We start from the raw sequence: 22,342 nt of genomic DNA on the forward strand, positions 1-22,342 counted from the left end.
ACACTCTTCAATCCTCAGTCCACTGCATGACAATATCTTTAAAAAAAATGTGGAACACTTTGTGTTGCATATTAATTGGTTATGATATAATTTGATAAGGATATTTAGGCTGGACTTTATAGGCCAAATAGTTACATAATCTCAGATAGCATTGTGTGTCATTAAAAACAAGAAACATGCAGGGTTTACAGACATGTATTCATCAAATATTTAAAGAAATTAGATGCATTCTAAAATTTAGCATTTTTTAGCATGTAATTTAGTAAAATTAACTGTCATGTACATTTTTACATTTTAGAAAGAGTCATTTAAATCGAGTATATGATCTATGTAGTAGCCTACATGAGTCTTTTTTAACTTTTTTTTTAACTGCACATAAGTTAATATAAAAAAATAACATTTTATTTATTCATTGTTATTTAAAATTTTATTAAGTTCTTTCCTTACAGCTCCTAAAATCACCAGTTTGGCACATCATTTTGGTTTACCAGCCCAAAAGTATGGCCTAACAATAGGATGACCAGACGTCCCATTTTTCCTAGGACAGTCCCGTATTTCAGCTCTATTTTTAGTGTCCCGACTTATTTTGAAAAAAAAAATCATGTTTTGTCCCGTATTTCCAAATTTCTTTACGACTGGGTGATGGGAGCAAGTAGTAGAAGTGGTCAGGGTATATTCTGCCGAACTGTTTACCAATCACATTTCGCAATCGGCAAAGCAGACTGTGGTGCGCCAGTACCAACACGCGATGGGTGACTCGCAAAGCACAATGTTCCTTCCTGTTTTCCCAGCACGATACCATAGAAAGTACAAGGTCTGAGAAGTAGAAGGTGGGGCAACAGTTAAAACATTTCAAAGTTAAAGTTCATGCAAACAGGTATTAATAGACAAGTTTCAGTCAAAAATGTATGGTTTAGGCCTACAGCAAAACCCAATGTTAAGTAGAGCACAAACCATTATATTTGGATCATTAGAATATTGTATCCAATATGCGGTCACTTCCGAGTATTCATTCCGGGGCTAAAGAACACAATTTTTTTTAGGGATCACATAGTTATGTACAATAACAATATAGGCCTACAATAAAACACTATATAAGAAAAATCAGAGATGGTTTAAATGTCCTTTGAAATAATGCTGAGCACTTGTATTGGTATAGTGGTCATTTTTAGTAGATTATTAACTATTACATTTACATTTAGTCATTTAGCAGATGCTTTTATCCAAAGCGACTTACTAATGAGGGAAAAAAAGCAATCAAAACCAACAATAAAATGCGATGACAAGTCTCGTTTAGCCCAACGCAGTAAGCGTAGCAAGGTTTTTTATATAGCCTATATAAATACACACACACACACACAGGTGCATCTCAATAAATTAGAATGTCGTGAAAAAGTTCATTTATTTCAGTAATTCAACTCAAATTGTGAAACTGGTGTATTAAATAAATTCAGTGCACACTGACTTTAGTAGTTTAAGTATTTGGTTCTTTTAATTGTGATGATTTTGGCTCACATTTAACAAAAACACACCAATTCACTATCTCAACAAATTAGAATGTGGTGACATGCCAATCAGCTAATGAACTCAAAACACCTGCAAAGGTTTCCTGAGTCTTCAAAATGGTCTCTCAGTTTGGTTCACTAGGCTACACAATCATGGGGAAGACTTCTGATCTGACAGTTGTCCAGAAGACAATCATTGACACTCTTCACAAGGAGGGTAAGCCACAAACATTCATTGCCAAAGAAGCTGGCTGTTCACAGAGTGCTGTATCCAAGCATGTTAACAGAAAGTTGAGTGGAAGGACAAAGTGTGGAAGAAAAAGATGCACAACCAACCAAGAGAACAGCAGCCTTATGAGGATTGTCAAGCAAAATCGATTCAAGAATTGAGTGAACTTCACAAGGAATGGACTGAGGCTGGGGTCAAGGCATCAAGAGCCACCACACACAGACGTGTCAAGGAATTTGGCTGCAGTTGTCGTATTCCTCTTGTTAAGCCATTCCTGAACCACAGACAATGTCAGAGGCATCTTACCTGGGCTAAGGAGAAGAAGAACTGGACTGTTGCCCAGTGGTCCAAAGTACTCTTTTCAGATGAGAGCAAGTTTTGTATTTCATTTGGAAACCAAGGTCCTAGAGTCTGGAGGAAGGGTGAAGCTCATAGCTCAAGTTGCTTTAAGTCCAGTGTTAAGTTTCCACAGTCTGTGATGATTTGGGGTGCAATGTCATCTGCTGGTGTTGGTCCATTGTGTTTTTTGAAAACCAAAGCCACTCTACCCGTTTACCAAGAAATTCTGGAGAACTTCAGGCTTCCTTCTGCTAACCAGCTTTTTGAAGATGCTGATTTCATTTTCCAGCAGGATTTGGCACCTGCCCACACTGCCAAAAGCACCAAAAGTTGGTTAAATGACCATGGTGTTGGTGTGCTTGACTGGCCAGCAAACTCACCAGACCTTAACCCCATAGATTCTCAAGAGGAAAATGAGAAACAAGAGACCAAAAAATTCAGATGAGCTGAAGGCCACTATCAAAGAAACCTGGGCTTCCATACCACCTCAGCAGTGCCACAAACTGATCACCTCCATGCCACGCCGAATTGAGGCAGTAATTAAAGCAAAAGGAGCCCCTACCAAGTATTGAGTACATGCACAGTAAATTAACATACTTTCCAGAAGACCAACAATTCACTAAAAATGTTTTTGTATTTTTTTTGTTATGAAGTATTCTAATTTGTTGAGATAGTGAATTGGTGGGTTTTTGTTAAATGTGAGCCAAAATCATCACAATTAAAAGAACCAAAAACTTAAACTACTTCAGTCTGTATGCATTGAATTTATTTAATACAAGTTTCACAATTTGAGTTGAATTACTGAAATAAATTAACTTTTCCATGACATTCTAGTTTGTTGAGATGCCATCTGTATGTATATATATACATATCTATAGACACACACACACACACAAAGAAAACAAGTAGATAGATTAGAAATATATAGAATATATAAAGCTAGTGTTTTTTATGAAAAACAAGCAGTTTGAAAATGAATAGAGAGAGCAAGTAGGGGGTCGTGTTTTTATTTAATTGTAAACAAATATGTACAAAACTATGTGAAGTTACATATTTATATTATTTTTACAGTTACATTGTATGGCATGATAGGATAGGAGCCTAGTTCTCAGAAGTGAATGGGTGGGGCGGTTATTTTCTTGACGTCATCAAACCAAAGTCACAGTATGGCGCACAGAGTCTTTGAAAGACAACAATTATAGACAACAATTCAATGACCAATTATTAAAGACAGACACTTGAATTTATTCCTGAATGAATCAGAATCTTGAAGGAATAGACTGGATAAAAGGCTTTATTAACACAATGACTTACTGCTACCTAGTGGTGATTACTTTCATAAGTATCATAAAGTAGGCCTATCATTTCATTTTGTCATTACGTATTTCTGTTAAAATATTGTATAAAACATTAATATAATTTCATTATACAGTTGTAATTGCTATGTAAAGGCATGTACAGCCGTCTGATCAGCATTAAACTGGTAATAGGCCTACATCTAAAAGCAACATCAGACGCAGCTTCTATCTCTGAAGACTTGATTAATACTGATTTAATTGGTAACAGCCTATTGTTATATTTACGCATATTAATAACGCACTCTTTAAATAAAGAAAAAATACTGCGGCAGACTTTAGACCAGGTTTGACTTGGTCTATGGCGCAGTCTATTTGCAGTTCCTCAAAACAGCAACGCGCCAACAATGCACCTGAACACACCTCTTTTTTAGACCAGTACTCCCATGGGCACACAAATGGGTGCAAATGCATTTGCTATTTAAACAATGCAGCGCAGGACAGGAAAATAAGAAATGCTTTGGGCTGAAACTAGCATAAACACTTGCGATGGGTGTATGATAGGGCCCATGGTGTCGCTTTAAAAAAATTGGGGCATAATTTAATAGTATACCCACTTCTCCAGGCCCCACTACACCACTGAGTATACTATACTATTGTAATATAATATACTTGATGATCTGTGTGAATTTGTTAAATGACGATTATTCCTTTGTGTTGCAGATGATTCATGTTGCAAGGGAACTGACATTATGTTGCTGATGTGGAGCAATGGGTTTCCCGTCCTGAGACTGATGTGTAACATGGTTTGGAAATGCTGGCTTAATTCTGGTATCTTTCATAATGCTTATTAACTGTGATTGGCTGGAAGTGATTCACAGTTTCATTTCAAAGGATGAATCAGCTTGAGATGGTGCAAACTTCATTCAAAACCATTGGTTTAAGCTTTTCTTATATTGAATATCCTCCTTTTCCGATACAATCAGCTAAACAAGAGACCTGCAACTGCATACAATAGAATAAAACATGTCAAGCAAAGAATATGAATGTATCTGTTTTCAAAATACATTGATAAACAGCTCATACACAGTCATTCACAGTCACAGTCAAGACATCTAAATGTTTAGACCATGATAAATATCCACAACATGTTATGTTGTTGGGAAAGAGCACCAAAAAACCTTCATAACGTTACCTGTTTATCCTGAAATAGTTAGACAGGCTGGAGCACAAATGCAGTTACTGTATTTGTTACTGTATTAGTAATATACCCCACTGTCATGTCATTATCTTTATTATCTGTTAAGGGGTTATGTTGAAACTAAATATAATTAAAATATATTCAGCATTTCTGAATGTGGCAGAAAGACTATTTTAGCACTGCATTTTCAGTTTTTATATTTTCAAACTGATATTAATCACTGTTCATTTTTTTCAGCATTCTATCAAAGTCAGTGTAAATTAAAGGCCTCGGGGAGACAGAATTCAAACTGCTGTATTGTACATACTTGAAGATTAGTACAACAAGTACAAACTGTGAGGCACTTGTTCCTGGCAATAAATCAAATGTCTGTAGACTGGTTACCCACACCTACTGCATTTAGTTACTGCGACTGATGACTTTTACAAACAGAAGCATAAAATCATCAGTGAAAGTACTTGAGTTTTTAGCTTTATTACTATTTTAGCATACTGAATAGATGTCATGATGATGGTATATTATTTTTTATAACGTGTTACATGAAAATTACCACATAATATAAAGAGCCTACTGTAATAGCATTTTTGTAAATAGCAGTTTTAAACATTCTCTACAGCTTTTACTTTTAATGATCTAAATGCAACTGTTACCAAACTCACCTATGTCAGCATATACAGAAGCCTCCTCTGACCCAGCTTTTGTCAGCTTCACCCCTGCATGAAAAGAGGGCACAGTAACCATACCAACCCATACAACTATGCACGAAACCTGTGTCACTGAGCCAGAAAACATGGAGATGTAACTGTTTTTTTTTTCCTCCCCTTGCACTCCTTAGATGCTGAATGCCTAATTTGTAAGGATTAAATTATATATATATAAGCAATGGTATTCCCGAATTGTTTTCTGATGGGAAATGTTTTCCCAATCCTGGAGCAATATTTTTAATAAGTTAAAAAAAAAATCCTTCATTTATTATTCTTTAAAAATTAACCTATAATCCTACACTGCACATTAAATTAGCCTTGTACTACGTTTCAGTTCACTTGCAAATTATTTATCATGTCATGTCCAACCTTTCCATTAAATTCAACCTCGATAAATGCTAGTCCTGCTTCTCCATGAAAGCTTTCATTTAATCTTGTGTTGTAGCATTGGACCATTATTTAAGTTTTTTACTATTCATCTACCAATCAAAGTTTTTCATCTTAAAGGACTTAAGAAAAAGTTTTAAGCTATTCGTTTAACTTTCAATATTAACTAAATGTTGAACAATTTTGCCATAGTAATACATTTAAATTGAGCTGAAACGGTTTATTGTCAGGTTTATATATATAGATAACATTACTCAAATAGTCTGCAGAAAAAAAAACAAGATTCTAAATTCCAGAAATCCTTAGGAAAGTGAGTGACAAAAAACACCATAAAATTAAACTAGATTTCCTAAGAAACACTCAAAAGACTTTACTGTCACTCACTTTCCTGTGTTTGACAAGCAGCTTTCCATCAGGTCCAAAAACTGAGCAGCTGTTATAGAGCTTTCCTCCATCCTCCTCAGGAATGGAGCCTACAACAAAGACACAGTCATGTGAGGGACATGGAAATGAATGGCATCAAACACACTAACATGCTGGTTTGTGTCTGAGGGTCTCACCGCCCACTAAATAGACCCCACAATCCTTGGCTGCCTCTGACAACACCTTTGTGGACTCTCCTGGGATCTTCTCAGCATACTCAGCAAAGAACCCGGTTCCATAAGGGGAGTTGAAGCACTCCTGCCATCATACATAATGGATTATTAAATGCATTTTTTTTATATATAAACCAACATTAATATAGTAGTCATAACCCAAGAAACAGAATGTAATACTCACAGGTAACACTAAAAATTTTGCACCTTGTCCTGCAGCCTCCTTCACAAGTTTTCATGCTCTTGCCAAGTTAGTTTCATTGTAGTTTTGAATGATTGAAGTTAAATGCACAGTCAAAACATGATCTGTTTGAACCACATCTGCAGTCAAAACATAATATAGTATTTTTAAGTTGTAAATTTTTTTATTTAATTTAATTCTCCAGACATTACTCCAGACTTCAGCATCACAGGATCTTGTAATGAATTACAGTTTTCCATCTTAATCTGGACTCATTTCGATTATGGGCAGACTCAGATGACACTGAGACATTGTTAAAACACACAATCACAAATATGATACATATAAAGGGTTATGTCCTTAGAATAGATGGCTTTCCAATTATTGCCTATTCAATTATTTCTGCAAAAAGTTTCAAATATTCAAATTGTGGTCGGATGTTATCAAGTCAAGCCATTACATTGCTCATTGATTTGATTCACAATTTCACCAAATCTGAATGGTTTTAATGGTTTTATATGAAAAAAAATAAATCTCCTTTACTTGTTGTTTAAACAAATGTACTACATGGTTTCTCTGCAGCTGGAGTTTCTTTTATAACAATTTCAGTAATCACTGTCAAATATCTTTTTAAAATGCATAAAAGTAGACCTCATTTTATTTATAAAAAACAATTTAGACATTTCATTGAATAAGCTTTTTCCACAATGTGTGTAACGGTGATTCATATATAATGGATGGCGATTATGTAGCAGAAGCTTAGGAATATTTTAAATATCCCCCTTCGCTATTTGTGATAATCATGCTCCTTTCAGAAGATTCAGGATGAGTGGCAGAAACAACCCTCGGTTTAATGAATCCATTTCAGCCTTTATTAGACAAAAACAATCATGCATAACTAATAAGCATAAGCAAAGAAAACAGTAGACTGGACACATTATAGAACATCAAGAAATATGTATTATATTAATTTGATAAATGAAAATAAAATTGATATTGTTAAATTCTGGAAATTGTCTTAATCACTAACAGATAAGTTTTTTTTTTTTTTTTTTAAACAGGTTTCTTGACTTTTTAAAAGTGAGTTAGAGTTCAATTAAAGGCAAAGCAAATATTGCAGACACTTTTAACTACAGTAATTTGGTGGATCACGATTTTAAGGGAAATTAGTCAGTTGCATGGTGCACATCTGAGCTTAGACTAAAAAAATCTGGCATACCTGATAAAATAGAAACCTACATTTTAAAAATTTCAGAACCTATTGCTTCAATATTTAATTTGAGTTTACCCTCCAATGTTATTCAGCAATGGTCCTCCTGCTATTAAATGGTGGAGAACCTTCTGAATTAAATAACTATTGTCCTATTTCTAGATTGACTGTTTTGGCAAAAGGTTTTGAAAGTGGTCAATTAAAAGAATGTTTATCTCAACATAATATTTTGAGTGAATTTCAGTCAGGTTTTAGATCAGACAACAGCACTATACTGTGGTTTTGCAAGTTACAAATAAAATCATTATTAAATCATTAAGTAAGAAACAGCACAGTGTTGCCTTATTTGCTGATTTGTCCAAAGCCTGACTCTGTAAATCATAAACTGCTATTACAGAGGCTTAAATCTATAGGCTTAGGTAAAACGAATTTGAATTGTTTCAAGAACTATCTCACTGAAAGAACTTAATGTATTTTGATATAGTAATATTCTTCAGCATTATTAACAGTTAAAAAGGGTGTACAGCAAGGGTCTATTTTAGCTCCACTTTTACTTTCTATATTTATAAAAGTTAAATTTTTTATGCTGATAGCACTATTACTTATATAGTTGCACCTTCTTTGAATCAAGACAGAATTTCTCCCGGATTCCTTTCATTCACTACAGCTTCAACTGATGTCATTAAAATGCCAAAACTTCTAAATCTAGTTTCTCCAAGTCATACTTAGACATCTGTCTCATCTATCTCTACCACTGAAGGTATAGAGTCTTATCTCTCAAAGTTGGCTTTTAATGTACACATTGGTAGCTTGCCTCCCAAAAAAAGCCAGGATGAGGATCGTACAAAGCTCTTTTTTGTCAGTATTAGATTAAGGTATTGTGTTGTACATGAACACAGATTCATCCTTACTGAAAAAGCTGGATAATGTATATTATGTTTTTTGGAATAAATGCTAGTTCACATACTCATCATTGTATGCTATCTATGATATTGTAGGTCCTGCTTATATCAATGAAGGAAAATGAATATGTTATTATTTGTTGCAAAGGCACTGTGAGGCAAACTTACTACTAACATTTCTAGTCTTATATCATATTACTATAACAAGTACATCTTTACTAGATCAACTACTGTTATTCATTTGAATGTTCCTAGGGTTTATTCAGAGCATGTCAAATGTGCTTTTTCATTTTATGCACCCTGGTTATGGAATAATATGCAAGCCATACTTTTTCTTAGAATCACTTCCATCTGCTGCAGGCTGCACTGAAGGAATCATGTTGCTGTTATCATTGATCTTTCATATATGTAATTGTATTTGTTATTTAAATTGTGTATTGTGTTCTTTAAGTGAAACTTTATGTAGCCATCTTGACCAGGACTGCCTGGAAGAAGAGATTCTATTTCTCAATGGGACGTTCCTGGTAAAAGAAAGGATAAATAAAATAAATAATTATCCCCCAAAATTAATTTTAATGTGCTGATTTGCTTCTAAATAAAAGTTAATATTATAAACCAGAAAAACAGTATACTTCTTAATATTGGTGGAAACTGCTATACATTTTTAGGATTCTTTAATGAATAGTTAAAGAGAACAGTATTTATTTACAATAAAAATCTTTTGTAATTTTATAAATAGCTTTACTGTCACTTAGAACAAAATAATGCTTCCTTGGCAAATAAAATAATGCTTTCTTGCTAAAATTATAATTACACTCAAAAAAAAAAAAAACTATCGTCACTGAATGTTTATAAAATGTATACACATTTCTTATCAGGTGAGACTGTGCAAAAATATAATGTGTTTTGAAATACTCACTGCAGCAGCTAGGGCTTGGTCTAGGTCTGCAATAATATTTTCCTCATCCTCCAGGCCCACAGACAAACGAATGAGCGTATCACTGATGCCCAGCTCTTTCTTCTCATTTTCAGGCACAGAAACATGAGTCATACTTACTCTGGAAAAGAAAGAGTGCACCATGGGAAATGGAGGTGGATGAAATGTCACCTCAAAAAAGGGTTTTTGGTTCAATTTTATTTGATTTCCCCATATAAATCATAATGATACCTGACAAGACACTGTATCATATTACTTGATAGAAATAATGGAATTAGTGAATTAGTTGTGAACCATAAACATCATAAACCTGTCACAATGATGTTTCAAAAGATAAGGTGTTCTACAATGAGGCAGTTCAGACAGGAAAATTGTTGTTTTTGCATTTCTTTTTACTACAACATTAAAGCTCTCACGCCCCCTTGTGGCAAACCAAATAACGCTCTCACGCCCCCTTGTGGCAATCCAAATAAAGCTCTCACGCCCCCTTGTGGCAAACCAAATAAAGCTCTCACGCCCCCTTGTGGCAATCCAAAGTTTTTTTGGGCTCATGCTCATCCACATGCCTTTCACAAAAACAGTGACCATACTTTATTGATTTATTTTTTTATATGCTCTAGAATTAAATCTAAAATTTTCCCAGAGAACAGTTAGTGGATTTGGACATACTTACGGGTGCTCTGCTAGACTCTCAACACCACCAAGACTATCAGCAAGCGTAAACAACTGAAATGCACAAAAAAATATATAATTCTTTAAGCATGTAAGATGTAAAAGATTTTCAAACAATATGAAGCTCCAAATCACCTTCAGACTGCTGAGGAAAGTTGAGGCATGCTCCAGTTTTCCTTTGATGTAGAAAGAGATCATTCCAGGACAGCCTGTGCACTGTCTCTTTGTCAACTCATGCTGAGGGTGGGATGGAAGACCTGAAGGAAAAGAGATGATCAAGAGTCAGTCAAGTCTGACTGGAATCTATCAGTATCAGTTCATTTAGACAATCCAGTTCAGTGTTGCCCAGAGGTGCCCATATTTAACTGTAATAATATCAATTATAATAGAATTATTTTATAATTATTTAAGAACATGTAATACAAAGTGTTTCTTGAGCACCAAATCATCATATTAGAATAGTTTCTAATGGATCATGTGACACTAAAGACTGCAGTAATGGCTGCTGAAAATTCAGATTTTCCATCACAGGAATAAATTATGTTATCATTATATTCAGATGGGTTATTTGAGCAACGTGTCAAAATTGCCTAACATACATTTCTATATAAAGTCACAATAATATTACAGACACCTGGGAAGATGACTCTGTCCACTCTTGGGTCGGCCTCCAGAAACTGTGCCGCAGCCATTGCGTTCTTAAAGTGCTGCTTCATTCTCAAGTGGAGTGTCTTCAGACCCCGGTGGCACATATAACAATCAAACGGAGAAGGCACAGTCCCAATAGCTGAAGAAAATAGAGAGCAAGAGAGATGAAAATAAACCTTTTGCTTCTGCCATGCTCAAGCTCATTTTTTTTTACATTTCAATCAGGCATAATTCTGCAATGTATTATAATTGCTAAAAGAACAAAACAGGTTTAATCATCACATCAGGACTGTAACAGTGTGACAGGTGGGAGGTATGGAATGAAACTGGAAAAAATATAATTTGCTCAAATTATACATAGTGATTACACAAGGATTTTCGTAGTGAGACTTCACTGCATGCAATAAAAAAAGGGAAATATCGGCAACAGATATTAAAACAGGATATTACTTATATTACCTGAAAGACAAGTAACTATTTTTAAATGAATTTATTATTTTTTTCTTACAAAAGACTCCCAATATTGTAGATAAAATAACTTCTTTCTTGCTAGAATTCCTTGTTCACAGAGTTATATTTGAATATTCTAACTGGTGCTTCTCTCAGTCATGTTAAAACACATCTTAAGCATATTTATGTACGTTATAACACTGAGCTGAACCTTTAACAGTTCTTGATGATAAGTTTAGTGGCCTATGTTTCCTTGCCCTTCTGATTATTTAAAAATATATTGAAGCTTATTGGGCGTATCGTAAGCAGTTGTTTTTGTGTGTGTGTGTGTGTGTGTGTGTGTGTGTGTGTGTGTGGACATACAGACAGACAGAGAGACTGACTGACAGATTTGTATCTGTCAGTCATTCTTCCCAGGTGTCAGTCAGTCTTCCCAGGTGACAGATACTATCCTTACCGCTCTGCAAAAACTTCAGTCGTTCATAGATATCATCACGGTTGAGAGAAATCAGTCCCATCAAAACATCACTGTGTCCTGGAATAACATGGATAACTTTAACTTTGATCAACAAACTTTGAGTTATATAAAAGTTCATCTAATTAACCTTAAGTTAATCTTTTTATTTGTTTTTACCATTCATATATTTTGTTGCAGAGTACATGCAGATGTCTGCTCCAAGTGCAAGGGGGCGCTGTTCCAGGAATGAAAAAAACAGTGAAATATCTAAGTCAGTATTTAGTTTCTGTATAAGGAAATTCTGTCCCTGCCCTGGAATCTTCTAAATGATACTAAAGTAAATAAAAGGTACAATTATCTTAACTCACTTTTTAATTAATAGCATAGTGTGAAACATTATTTTCTCAGATTATATTCATACATCAAACACCAGCAGCACTGGGTTATGTGTTAAAATAACGTAAATGTTCGTACCTGAAAATAGGGGGACATGAAAGTGTTGTCCACAACAACAATTATGTCCTTGTTGTGCTCATGGACAATATCTGCACAGCCCTTGATGTCCACAACCTTCAATGTAGGGTTTGTGGGTGTCTCAATCCATAACATCTGTAGACATTATTTGAAATTAAATATTTAATATGCCATTTTAATTACAGCGGTACTTCCCAAATCTAATTAATATGTTATTGTCAGGTTTTATCAGGTGATTAAACCACGCAATTTCCCACTGCATTTTTTTATGCTTTCTTTGCCAAGTGTACCTTTGTATTTGCTTTTAGAGCTGCTTTTAGCAACTCTAGCTTTGTGAGGTCAGCAAAAGAGACATCAAGGCCAAATTCCGCCGCTATTTTTGAGAAATACTCATTTGTTCCTGGTAGGAAAAACATGACAGACTCAGCAAGACTCAACTAGTATCAACTATCATTTTATTTATTAGCTATTAGAAGCAGTAACTCACCCCCATAAACATCATTCATGCATAAAATTCCATCTCCAGTCTTAAGAAGATGTGTGATGGTCAAAGTGGCAGCCGTTCCAGAGGAAAGAGCGAGACCTATTAGCAAAGTCAGACAGAGCTTTAGGTTATGGCAATTTTATATAACATATAAATGTGTTGGTGATGGACTCACAGTATTGTGCACCATCCAAAGCAGCAACTGCTCTCTCAAGACAGCTTCTCGTGGGATTTCCACACCTGCTGTAGTCAAAACCCTGGCAGAAAAGAATAACAGGGGGCGGGGGGGAACTTGGAATTCAAAATACTACACATAAACTAGTTTTTTTAATTGTATACCAAATGTAAAATCTTTATTAACAGTGAATTAACAAAACCTTACACAGGGTTAAAAGTACAGTTGGTACTGTTACTTTGTGAAGAGATCTTTGCTTAAACCATCTTGCTCTTCCCATGGCATGTGTTGTTGATTAACGTTAAATATTCACTCAACTTTCAGTCAATGCAATATCTTTGCTGATGTAATCTGTAACCACACTTCTGTTAAGGTATCTTATTACTTGTTGACTTTGTCTTCCAGAAGGGTTTGGGTCTAGGGGACCATTTTAAATCAGCTAACCCCAGCTTAAACTAGCCAAAACCAGATAAACACTTTAAAGCAGGGCAACTGAGCTTTATACTGAAGAATTTCACCTTAACCTGCGGTGTTGTTTAAATGTCAAACTTTGTTAAATCATTCAATGTTAACACAAATAGGCCTGGCTTATAATTTGCAAAGTGAAGCCTGCTGAAAACAACAAATCACAATCTACATATTTAAACATCGGAATAATACGATACAACAATTAATATATTCTCAATGTCAAACCCTTACAAAATAGCTCAATAACTTACCGCATGTTTCCCCGGTCCGTGTTGTTTAAAGGTAGTAGACAGCGAAATAGGAGGCACAACGGCCCTAGAGTTCCACTGCTCCGGCTCTGAACCAACGTGGATCGCGTCTGTAGCGAAGGATTTGAAGAGCGGCTGGTAGCCGGCTGAGCTGTCGTTCTGCCTTTGAGAAGCCATGCGTGCTCCGGATATGACTGACTATGAGATACCGGGTCCCTGAAATCACAGAAGAGTGAATAGCTCTCTCTTACTGTAGTTTCTTAAATTGGAGGGTTTATAGCAACAAAAACTTTCTACGCCAATCACTGCATGTGTAGTGTAACGGAAAGGAGCAGATTAGCGATCACGCAGAGGCGTGCTATAGGTCCAAGGTTCAGCGCAATGATAGATTATGTTGTTGTTTTTATGTATTTATTTGTTACGCTAATTACTTACTTACCTACATGTTATTGAACTAAATTAAAATACAAACCTTATAACGGCATATTTGTTATAATGTGTAAAGATATCCAAAATTAATCAACCCAAAATTCAAAATAAAAGACAAAATTCCTCTAAATACAACATAATAACAATAATAATCAATTGAACTGAATAAATTGTTCTCCTAAGAAGTTATTGCATGGATAAATGTCAGTTAATATTATTATATTTATATTTATCACTATTTCTATGAATGTTTTATTTTCTTTTCTTTCTTTTTTTTCTTTGTTTTGGGTGACCATAATATCCAAATAGCCTCTTTAACTTCTGTTTTAACCTCTACCTCTGTGTAACTGATGAAGCTGGTTGATCATTCAAAGCAAAAATTGCACACTTTTATTAATGTTTAATATAACTCCTGATTCTTTAGAAAATTGATTGATTAAATGTAGTATTGTAAAAATTTGATTTTCGTCTTTTAAAAACAAAATTGTGTCATCTGTGAACTGTTATTAAGATGTTTTTCTCAATATGTTATATATAGCCTTCAGATCCGTCATTCTTTATCGTGATGGAAAACAGTTCAGCAGCTATTATAAATCTTGAGCAAGCCATATTCTAAAGATACACAACTGTTAATATCATTATAAAGTTTACTAATTCGATTTGTGAATTTTTAGAATTATTTCTAAAGGGATGTTTTACTGAATCAAAAGCTTTGTAACACTTTAGAAATAAAATGAAGCCATTCTCTCATTATCTCACAAATCAAGTATACCAAACGCATGCTGTTATGAATAGATCATTCACCAAGGAAGCTATATTGAGTTTCATTTATTATCTAGGACATGCCTTTGGTGAGTAATTCCAGATAATAATTTATAGTCCCTGTTGTGAAGTGTGGTATGTCTAACAATCTTTTATCATTGCTATGTGTAGGGTAAAATATTATTAGGCCTTGCTGCATGGTTGTTATTAACTCCATTATTGAATTGTTTTGAATAACTAATGTCTAATATCTTTAGAGCCCATCAGTATCTGTAACTGTAATCCAGTATCTGGATTTATTCAAGCTGCACATCATCCAATTCTTCTGTCCTTAATTTAGACTCACAATATTCTTCAAATGAATCACACACCAAGATAAAGGACACTGTCTAACATCACAGATGTATCAACATCTAGGTCACACAAACAAAGTATATAATCATCTCTTAAGCATAATTACTAATTAAATCTAAGGAACAATCATATAATAAATGAAGGGTCATTGATGAATGTGAGCAAATATATACGGTTGAGCAAAGATTAGACTTATATGATTATAAAAGAAGATATGAAAAAGCATATAAGAAAGTAAACAAGTTGGGATTTTTGGATATACCAAACAATATTTTAATTATTTTTAAATTCATTTTAAAATGTATTTTTAATTTTTTCCTGTTCAATATGGTGCTCTTATAAGAAAATATCAGAGATACTGGGACAGATTTCAGTGTCACCTTCACCTAAAATGTTACAATCTAATCCTGTTTACATGAAATAAGCCTTGTCCAGAGCACATTTGTGACCCTGGACCACAAAACCAGTCATAAGTGTCAATTTTTCGAAATTGAGATTTATAGATCACATGAAAGCTGAATAAATACATATACATAAATACAAATAATAAATACTAGACCATTGATGTATGGGATTGTTAGGATAGGACAATATTTAGCCGAGATACAACTGTTTGCAAATCTGGAATCAAAAAAAAAAATCACCTTTAAAGTTGTCCAAATGAAGTTCATAGCAGTACATATTACTAATCAAAAATTAAGTTTTGATATATTTACAGTAGGAAATTTACAAGATATCTTCATGGAACATGATTTCAATTTAATATCCTAATGATTTTTGGCATTAAAGAAAATATACCCCAGCGACTTAAGACTGGTTTTGTGGTCCAGAGCACATTTGAGCTTACGGACCTGTTGCAATGACTGCAACGCTAATATGAGCTTCAAAGCTTCCTGGATCATGTCAGATCATCAATATTAAAATCCAGCTAATTTAGTAATCTACACATGAAGAACGGGTATTATTAGGTTTATTCCAATATGTACCCTTCCCCATATATCTGCAAGATAATTTCTAGTAATAAATTCCTCAGTTGTGTGGTTAAAGTGGTTGCTGTCAAATTTAGGGGGAAATCTGTCTTCCCATTCATCAGGTGTCATATTCCAGTTGCTTACAATTAAATTCTGCTGGATTTCCTGCAGCTTTGATAATAGGACTGTGATATCTTCAAGAGTTTGTTTATTTTGGGCACTGGTTTAATGATTATACATAATAAATTGCAGCCAATAATCTTTGGCATGTTTAGGGATAAGTATTATTAGCCCTTGCTTTATGCTTGTTATTAACTCTCTATACTTGAATTGCTTTGAACATCAAAACGTCTAATGTCTTTCCAAAAGAATCCATTGTTTGTTTGGCATTAGCTTTTCCTTACACTTTCTTAAAATCACCAGGAAGTGAAATTCATTTGACTACTCACACTATAGCCAATGGTAGACAGGTCTTTGCATGTAGGAAGTTTGACATGTCATACTGGTTTTGGGCATAGCCCAAACGTTTGATCTAACAATAAATTAATATGACTGCAGTTTCATAGCAGTGTGATATCAGTTCGCTGTGTCTGTCTCCTTCTCTGAGGTGCACTTTAGACACAAATCAATCACATCTTTAAGCGATGAAAGATATCTGTTTCGTTGTTTTGCTACTTTGCGTCTCAGGTTTCGTCTCAGTACAAGGTAAGTCCTGTGGGTATGTTTGAATTAGTTCCAGCTCAGTTGACTCTTCTGGCTTGAAAGATTAGCTGTAGACTCTAAACTAGGTTATACTTTAAATTCAAGAATTATTTGATCTCTTACAATTCAGCTGATGAATGCATAGTAGGAGTTATTGGGGAGCGTGCCATCCTTCCCTGTGTTTATAATGGGGTAAAAAATTTGACCTTACTCCACATCTCATCTGAATGGAAAAGAGGAATGGAAATAATTCATACTGCAGTCTGGATGGAGGGAAAAGTGGAGATGCAAAATGTGTCCCACAGTATCCGGACTACTGTGTCATCTTTGGCCCCAAACACTGGAGATTTCTCAGTGGAGTTACATGATATACATTTATCAGATGCACACAATTACAGTTTTAATCTTAAGCTTCTTGGTCAGAATAGAAGCTCTCTGGTTTGCACTGTCTGTCTCACCATAGCAGGTAAGAATAAAATATTTAATGCAACTATACTACTTTGACTTTCTGATGCTTATTTTGGTTTCAAGCATTCATTCTATTTATTTGCAGGTCATTTCAGCCACCCTACTCTATTGAGAGCGAATGGAGTGTATGGTGAAGAAACCAGATTGCTTTGCAACTCTCTAGGAGGATTTCCTGCTCCATCCATCTACTGGCTTGTCAACCACACGCAGCGTCCTCCAGAAACATCAGTCACAACATATATGAATACTCTACCTAAGTCTGAACTCTACAACATCACAACTGTCCTATCTATCAACATCTCAGCAGACACTGCTGTATCCTGTGTCATAGAAAACAAGCTGCTGAATGAAACTTTAACTGCAACAAACTGTAAGTATCTCATCAGTTGCAGTAATGTTGCTGAATTTTATTTTTGCATACATCAGATAAAATGTAAAACAAGTAGATGTCCTGTAACATGAAGAACACGGTAGTCAAAACTTGATTTAGCTGGAAATGTACTAATAAAGCCATACAATGATTAAAAATATGAAGACTATGCAATTTTTGCATGTGGTCAGTTGGTTTTTTGTCAAGTACTTCTGAGAGACGGCTGTCAGAGCACATGTGGGTCTTCAGCGCTGCTCTGTGTGTGGTTGTTTTCTTGCTGGTGGCTACGTCTATATGTTACCAAAAGAAATGGGACCGAGATCAGAAAAGAAAGCAACACAGATGTGGAGGTACTGAGGTCCTGTTTATTTACTGATCTAACTGTGTGAATTTGTTATATGACAATCATTCCTTTGTGTTGCAGATGATTCATGTTGGGAGGGCACTGACATGATTGTGTTTGATTTGGAGCAATGGGCTTCCTGTCCTGAGACTGATGTGTAACATGGTTTGGAAAGACATTCTGGGTTGATACGACTAACTTGTGTAATTCCTATTAATTGTGATTGACTGGAAGTAATTCAGTTTCATTTCAGAAGATGAATCAGCTTGAGCTGGTACAGACTTCTTTCGAGGCCACTGGTTTATACTTTTCTTTCGTTGAATATACTCCTTTTCCATACAATCGGCTAAACAAAAGACCTGTAACTGCATACAACTGAATAAAGCAGGTCAAAAAATATAAATGTATCTATTTTCAAAATACAGAGATAAACAGCTCAGGCACTCTTTCTTAGTATTTAGACAAGTTACACATGCACTCGTTGCTTTACCATTTTAAACATCTACATTTTTAGACCATGATAAATATTCACATGGTTTGTTGTTCGGAAAGAGCTCAAAACAACTTTCATAACTTTTCCTGTTTAACCTGAAGTAGTTAGAAAGGCTGGAGCACAACTGCAGATGAGTTACTGTATTAGTCATATATTCCCATCATGTCATTCTCTTTTATCCATTGAGGGGTGGTGTTGAGACTAAATATAATTAAAATATATTCAGCAGCACTGAATGTGGCATAAAGACCATTTTAACACCACATTTTCTTATATAAACATACTTGCCATTTAATCGCTGTGTAAAAGTTTCACTATTGCATCAAAGTCATTGTAAATAAAAGACCTAAGGGAGACAGAATTCAAAACTGTATTGTACATACAATTGTAGGCGCTGTGAGGCACTAGTTTGTCAATAATTAAAATGTCTTTGCTCTGTGGTAACCCACATTACTTCCTAATTATTCCTAATAGTTCCTAACTATATATATATATATATATATATATATATATATATATGTGTGTGTGTGTGTGTGTGTGTGTGTGTGTGTGTGTGTGTGTGTGTGTGTGTGTGTGTGTGTGTGTGTGTGTGTGTGTGTGTGTGTGTGTGTGTGTGTATCACATTACTCCAATTGTCGGTAGAAAAAAAAAACAAGAGGTAACTTAATATGAAGTAAATATTTTCCAGATAATATTTTAATCTATTTTGTTTTTAATACAATTACAATGCAAATATAATTATTTTGAGTTGGAAATCAATTGATAATATTAACATGTTAATATATATCTGATGCTTAATATCTTTCTCAAGTTAATGCAACACTTTACCTGCCCAGGCATAACTGTCCACTGTTCTCACCACTTCTTTCATTTATTCCAAATATAATTTCCATTGTAAGAGAATCATCAAATGAACACAAATTGTGAGGCACTTGTTGTTCACATTAATTAAAACATCTTTGTTGTGTGATGCCCCACATTAAATTGATGAAGACTTGTGTCTAACTCAAAGTGCTGACTGTCTTAAAATCCACAGTGCTTCGTGTGAATGAGAGTTCAGCCCTCCTGAACACTGTTAACACTATATAGATCATTCCGTCGCTGTGTGGTGATTGGAATCTGCTGGCGCACATCAGCCAAATACTGCAGGTCTACAAGCAGAAGAGGAAGAGTATGTTTGCATTATGACCAACTGGCTCTACAGCTCACAATTTAAGAAAATGTAAAACACTGAAATATACCTATGTCAGCATAGACAACAGATTCCTCTGGTCCAGCTTTGGCAATTACCTCCCCCCTGCATGGAAAGAGGGCACAGTTATCATATTAGTAACCCATGCAAATGTATACACAAGCTGCCATTAATGAGACAGAAAGCACTGACCAAGGGTTAACCACAGAGCTGTGACCCCACGCCACATAGCTGGCACTTTCATCTCTTGCTGGTGAAGCAGTGGCCACATATACCTGATTATCTACTGCCCTGTGAAAAGGACACAAACTGTCTTACAGCAGGTCTGGGGAACTGAATAGTTTAGTGACTCTAGGTGGTCTGGTATACTGACCTCCCCCTCTGCAGCAGCTCCCAGTGAACTGGACCTGTGGTCATATTGAAGGCACCAGGATATACTAAAAGCTGGCAACCTACATAGACAGATAAAAGAGGAAATCATTTCACGTAAGCCTACATCATTACATTTTAACAAAATTTTACATTGTAATTCTCACCTTTCTTAGCATAGATGTGTGCAAGCTCTGCAAACCTGATGTCATAACATATTCCCACACCTACTTTACAAAATGCTGCAAAGAAATACATACACATATGGAGAGAGCAAAAATAAAGGTTACATTGGGAATACACCAATATTTATATTCTGGCCAATTCTGATAAGGCAATAGTTATGCTCCTATTATGGTTGATAATATTACATATTGTTTTTATACATTTTTACAGATTGTTACTAAAGGTAAAAATAAAGAGAAATGTGCATGCATAAAAATGACTAATATATACCCAACATTGATTCTGATAAAAATAAAAAAAATAAAAAAACTCTAATATTGGCCAATAAGCAATAATGTACTGTATATTCCTTGATAACTTGGACAGGATATCTATAATACACACTCACGGGTTTCAAACATGGATAGACTGTTTCCTGGACTTAGTGTTTCAGACTCCTGAAACCGTATTTTCCCTGGTACATCAATATCAAAAAGATGAATCTGATAGGAAATTAAGATAAAAAGAGTATAAATGCCATAAAAAGAGTATAAATGCCAAGTCATTTTTTTCTACATAAGCCAAACTGTTTACTTTAAATGCTTGTTTATACATCCTGAAATATATTATACACATTATACATATCTACACGCAACGGTTCAAAAGTGTAGGGGTCGGTAAGATTTTTAAAATGTCTCTTAAGCTGACCAAGACTGCATTTTTTTCGATCATAAATACAGTAAACACACTAATATGAAATATTAAATACTAAATATCATGAAAATTTCATTTATTTCTGTACTGGTAAAGCTGAATTTTCAGCAGCCATTAATTCAGTCTTCAATGTCACATGATCCTTCAGAAATCATTCTAATATGCTGATGTAGAGCTCAAGAAACATTTCATATAGTCAGCATTGTTGATATCAGTTCTGCTTCTTAATATTTTTTGAAACTGTGATAAAAAAAATGTTTTGAATATTCCCTGATAAACTGAAAGTCCAAAAAAAATGTCTTTACTGTCACTTACTTTCCTGTGTTTGACAAGCAGCTTTCCATCAGGTCCAAAAACTGAGCAGCTGTTATAGAGCTTTCCTCCATCCTCCTCAGGAATGGATCCTACAATAAAGACACAGTCATGTGAGGGACATGGAAATGAATGGCATCAAACACACTAACATGCTGGTTTGTGTCTGAGGGTCTCACCGCCCACTAAATAGACCCCACAATCCTTGGCTGCCTCCGACAACACCTTTGTGGACTCTCCTGGGATCTTCTCAGCATACTCAGCAAAGAACCCGGTTCCATAAGGGGAGTTGAAGCACTCCTGCAAACAAACATATGTATATTATATATATATATATAATGTATTATTAAATGCCATATTTTTTATAAACCAATATTAATGTAGTAGTCATAACCCAAGTTATAGAATGTAATACTCACAGGTAAGACTACAACTTTTGCACCTTGTCCTGCAGCCTCCTTCACAAGTTTTTGTGCTCTTCCCAAGTTGTCCGCCTTGATCTTTGACACATGTAACTGAACCACAGCCAGACGAAACTCTAGGGGGCAGAAGATCAATTGTTTGTTTATTAGCTGCGGCAGGATCAATGATTCACAACTCTTTCAACTTTTAACCAGCAGCATCCTTTGCAGGTTTTTGTTTTGGAATTCTCTGCCCTTTTGTTCTTCTGTCAAAGGAGGTGCAGTCAAAACAAAAACATATTATTGTTTCATTGTAGTTTTGGGTGATTTAAGTTCAATGAACAGTCAAAACATGATCTGAACCACATCTGCAGTCAAAACATTAACAAAATTATATCTGTTTTTAGGTTCTAACATTTCGCATGTAATTAATCCACAACTTGACAGTGTGTAATGCTTAATGCGAAGTTAAATCAAGCATGTTAATATGCTACGTTTAGATAATCACCAACTAAACTATATCAAATAACATGATCTGGACATTGTACCACTCTGAATATTAAAAATATACTCACTCGACATTGCCTTAAAATTAAAGATACCAGACATTGATATACTGCTTGGAACCTTTTGCTTTTATACAGTCTATGACTGCAACACACACAGTACAGAAATAGCAATGTTGGACAATCTCCGCCCACTAAAATACATTCAAAATAAAAGTCCTCGTTTGGA

The 22,342-nt window shown here is 34.9% G+C and overlaps 3 protein-coding genes across 4 annotated transcripts; 1 reads left to right on the plus strand and 2 right to left on the minus strand.

Moving 5' to 3' along the window:
• Positions 1 to 7,497: 7,497 nt before the first annotated feature.
• On the minus strand, positions 7,498 to 13,927 carry LOC109104396 (cystathionase (cystathionine gamma-lyase)). Of its 2 annotated transcripts, XM_042726111.1 has the most exons (12): positions 13,566 to 13,925; positions 12,847 to 12,928; positions 12,675 to 12,770; positions 12,478 to 12,587; positions 12,188 to 12,322; positions 11,891 to 11,948; positions 11,714 to 11,791; positions 10,793 to 10,945; positions 10,294 to 10,415; positions 10,160 to 10,212; positions 9,469 to 9,607; positions 7,498 to 9,070 (listed from the first exon to the last, which is right to left on the minus strand). In XM_042726111.1, exons 1-12 carry the CDS (start codon positions 13,737 to 13,739, stop codon positions 9,050 to 9,052), a joined length of 1,221 nt encoding a protein of 406 aa, XP_042582045.1. In that variant the 5' UTR covers positions 13,740 to 13,925; the 3' UTR covers positions 7,498 to 9,049. The 2 variants fall into 2 exon arrangements, with proteins under 2 accessions (XP_042582045.1, XP_042582046.1); XM_042726112.1 differs by lacking the exon at positions 9,469 to 9,607 and having other exon boundaries at positions 13,566 to 13,927.
• Positions 13,928 to 16,608: 2,681 nt separating this feature from the next.
• Positions 16,609 to 18,928, plus strand: LOC109104086 (ICOS ligand-like). The gene is made up of 5 exons (XM_019117445.2): positions 16,609 to 16,783; positions 16,911 to 17,246; positions 17,334 to 17,618; positions 17,810 to 17,968; positions 18,043 to 18,928. Exons 1-5 carry the CDS (start codon positions 16,723 to 16,725, stop codon positions 18,120 to 18,122), a joined length of 921 nt encoding a protein of 306 aa, XP_018972990.1. The 5' UTR covers positions 16,609 to 16,722; the 3' UTR covers positions 18,123 to 18,928.
• Positions 18,929 to 19,121: 193 nt separating this feature from the next.
• Positions 19,122 to 22,334, minus strand: LOC109104397 (omega-amidase NIT2-like). Its single transcript, XM_042726121.1, has 10 exons — positions 22,183 to 22,334; positions 21,626 to 21,744; positions 21,386 to 21,506; positions 21,210 to 21,298; positions 20,590 to 20,683; positions 20,183 to 20,257; positions 20,020 to 20,098; positions 19,839 to 19,937; positions 19,696 to 19,751; positions 19,122 to 19,605 (listed from the first exon to the last, which is right to left on the minus strand). The coding sequence occupies exons 1-10, from the start codon at positions 22,214 to 22,216 to the stop codon at positions 19,511 to 19,513; spliced, it is 861 nt and encodes a 286-aa protein (XP_042582055.1). The 5' UTR covers positions 22,217 to 22,334; the 3' UTR covers positions 19,122 to 19,510.
• Positions 22,335 to 22,342: the final 8 nt, after the last annotated feature.

Source organism: Cyprinus carpio, chromosome B6 (assembly GCF_018340385.1).
Source record: "Cyprinus carpio isolate SPL01 chromosome B6, ASM1834038v1, whole genome shotgun sequence".
In the NCBI taxonomy this organism is placed as follows: Eukaryota; Metazoa; Chordata; class Actinopteri; order Cypriniformes; family Cyprinidae; genus Cyprinus; species Cyprinus carpio.

Coding starts and splice junctions, on each gene's coding strand:
- LOC109104396 (XM_042726111.1), bottom strand. CDS start 13,739: ATGGCTTCTCAAAGGCAGAACGACAGCTCAGCCGGCTACCAGCCGCTC. Junction 11,792..11,890: donor TGCAACAAAATATATGAATG/GTAAAAACAAAT, acceptor ATGTTATTCCAG/GACACAGTGATGTTTTGATG. Junction 9,071..9,468: donor ACCAAGCCCTAGCTGCTGCA/GTGAGTATTTCA, acceptor TTCTTTTACCAG/GAACGTCCCATTGAGAAATA.
- LOC109104086 (XM_019117445.2), top strand. CDS start 16,723: ATGAAAGATATCTGTTTCGTTGTTTTGCTACTTTGCGTCTCAGGTTTC. Junction 16,784..16,910: donor AGGTTTCGTCTCAGTACAAG/GTAAGTCCTGTG, acceptor CTTACAATTCAG/CTGATGAATGCATAGTAGGA. Junction 17,619..17,809: donor AACTTTAACTGCAACAAACT/GTAAGTATCTCA, acceptor GCATGTGGTCAG/TTGGTTTTTTGTCAAGTACT.
- LOC109104397 (XM_042726121.1), bottom strand. CDS start 22,216: ATGTCTGGTATCTTTAATTTTAAGGCAATGTCGA. Junction 20,099..20,182: donor ACACATCTATGCTAAGAAAG/GTGAGAATTACA, acceptor CTGTCTATGTAG/GTTGCCAGCTTTTAGTATAT. Junction 19,606..19,695: donor TGTTGTCTATGCTGACATAG/GTATATTTCAGT, acceptor TTCTGCTTGTAG/ACCTGCAGTATTTGGCTGAT.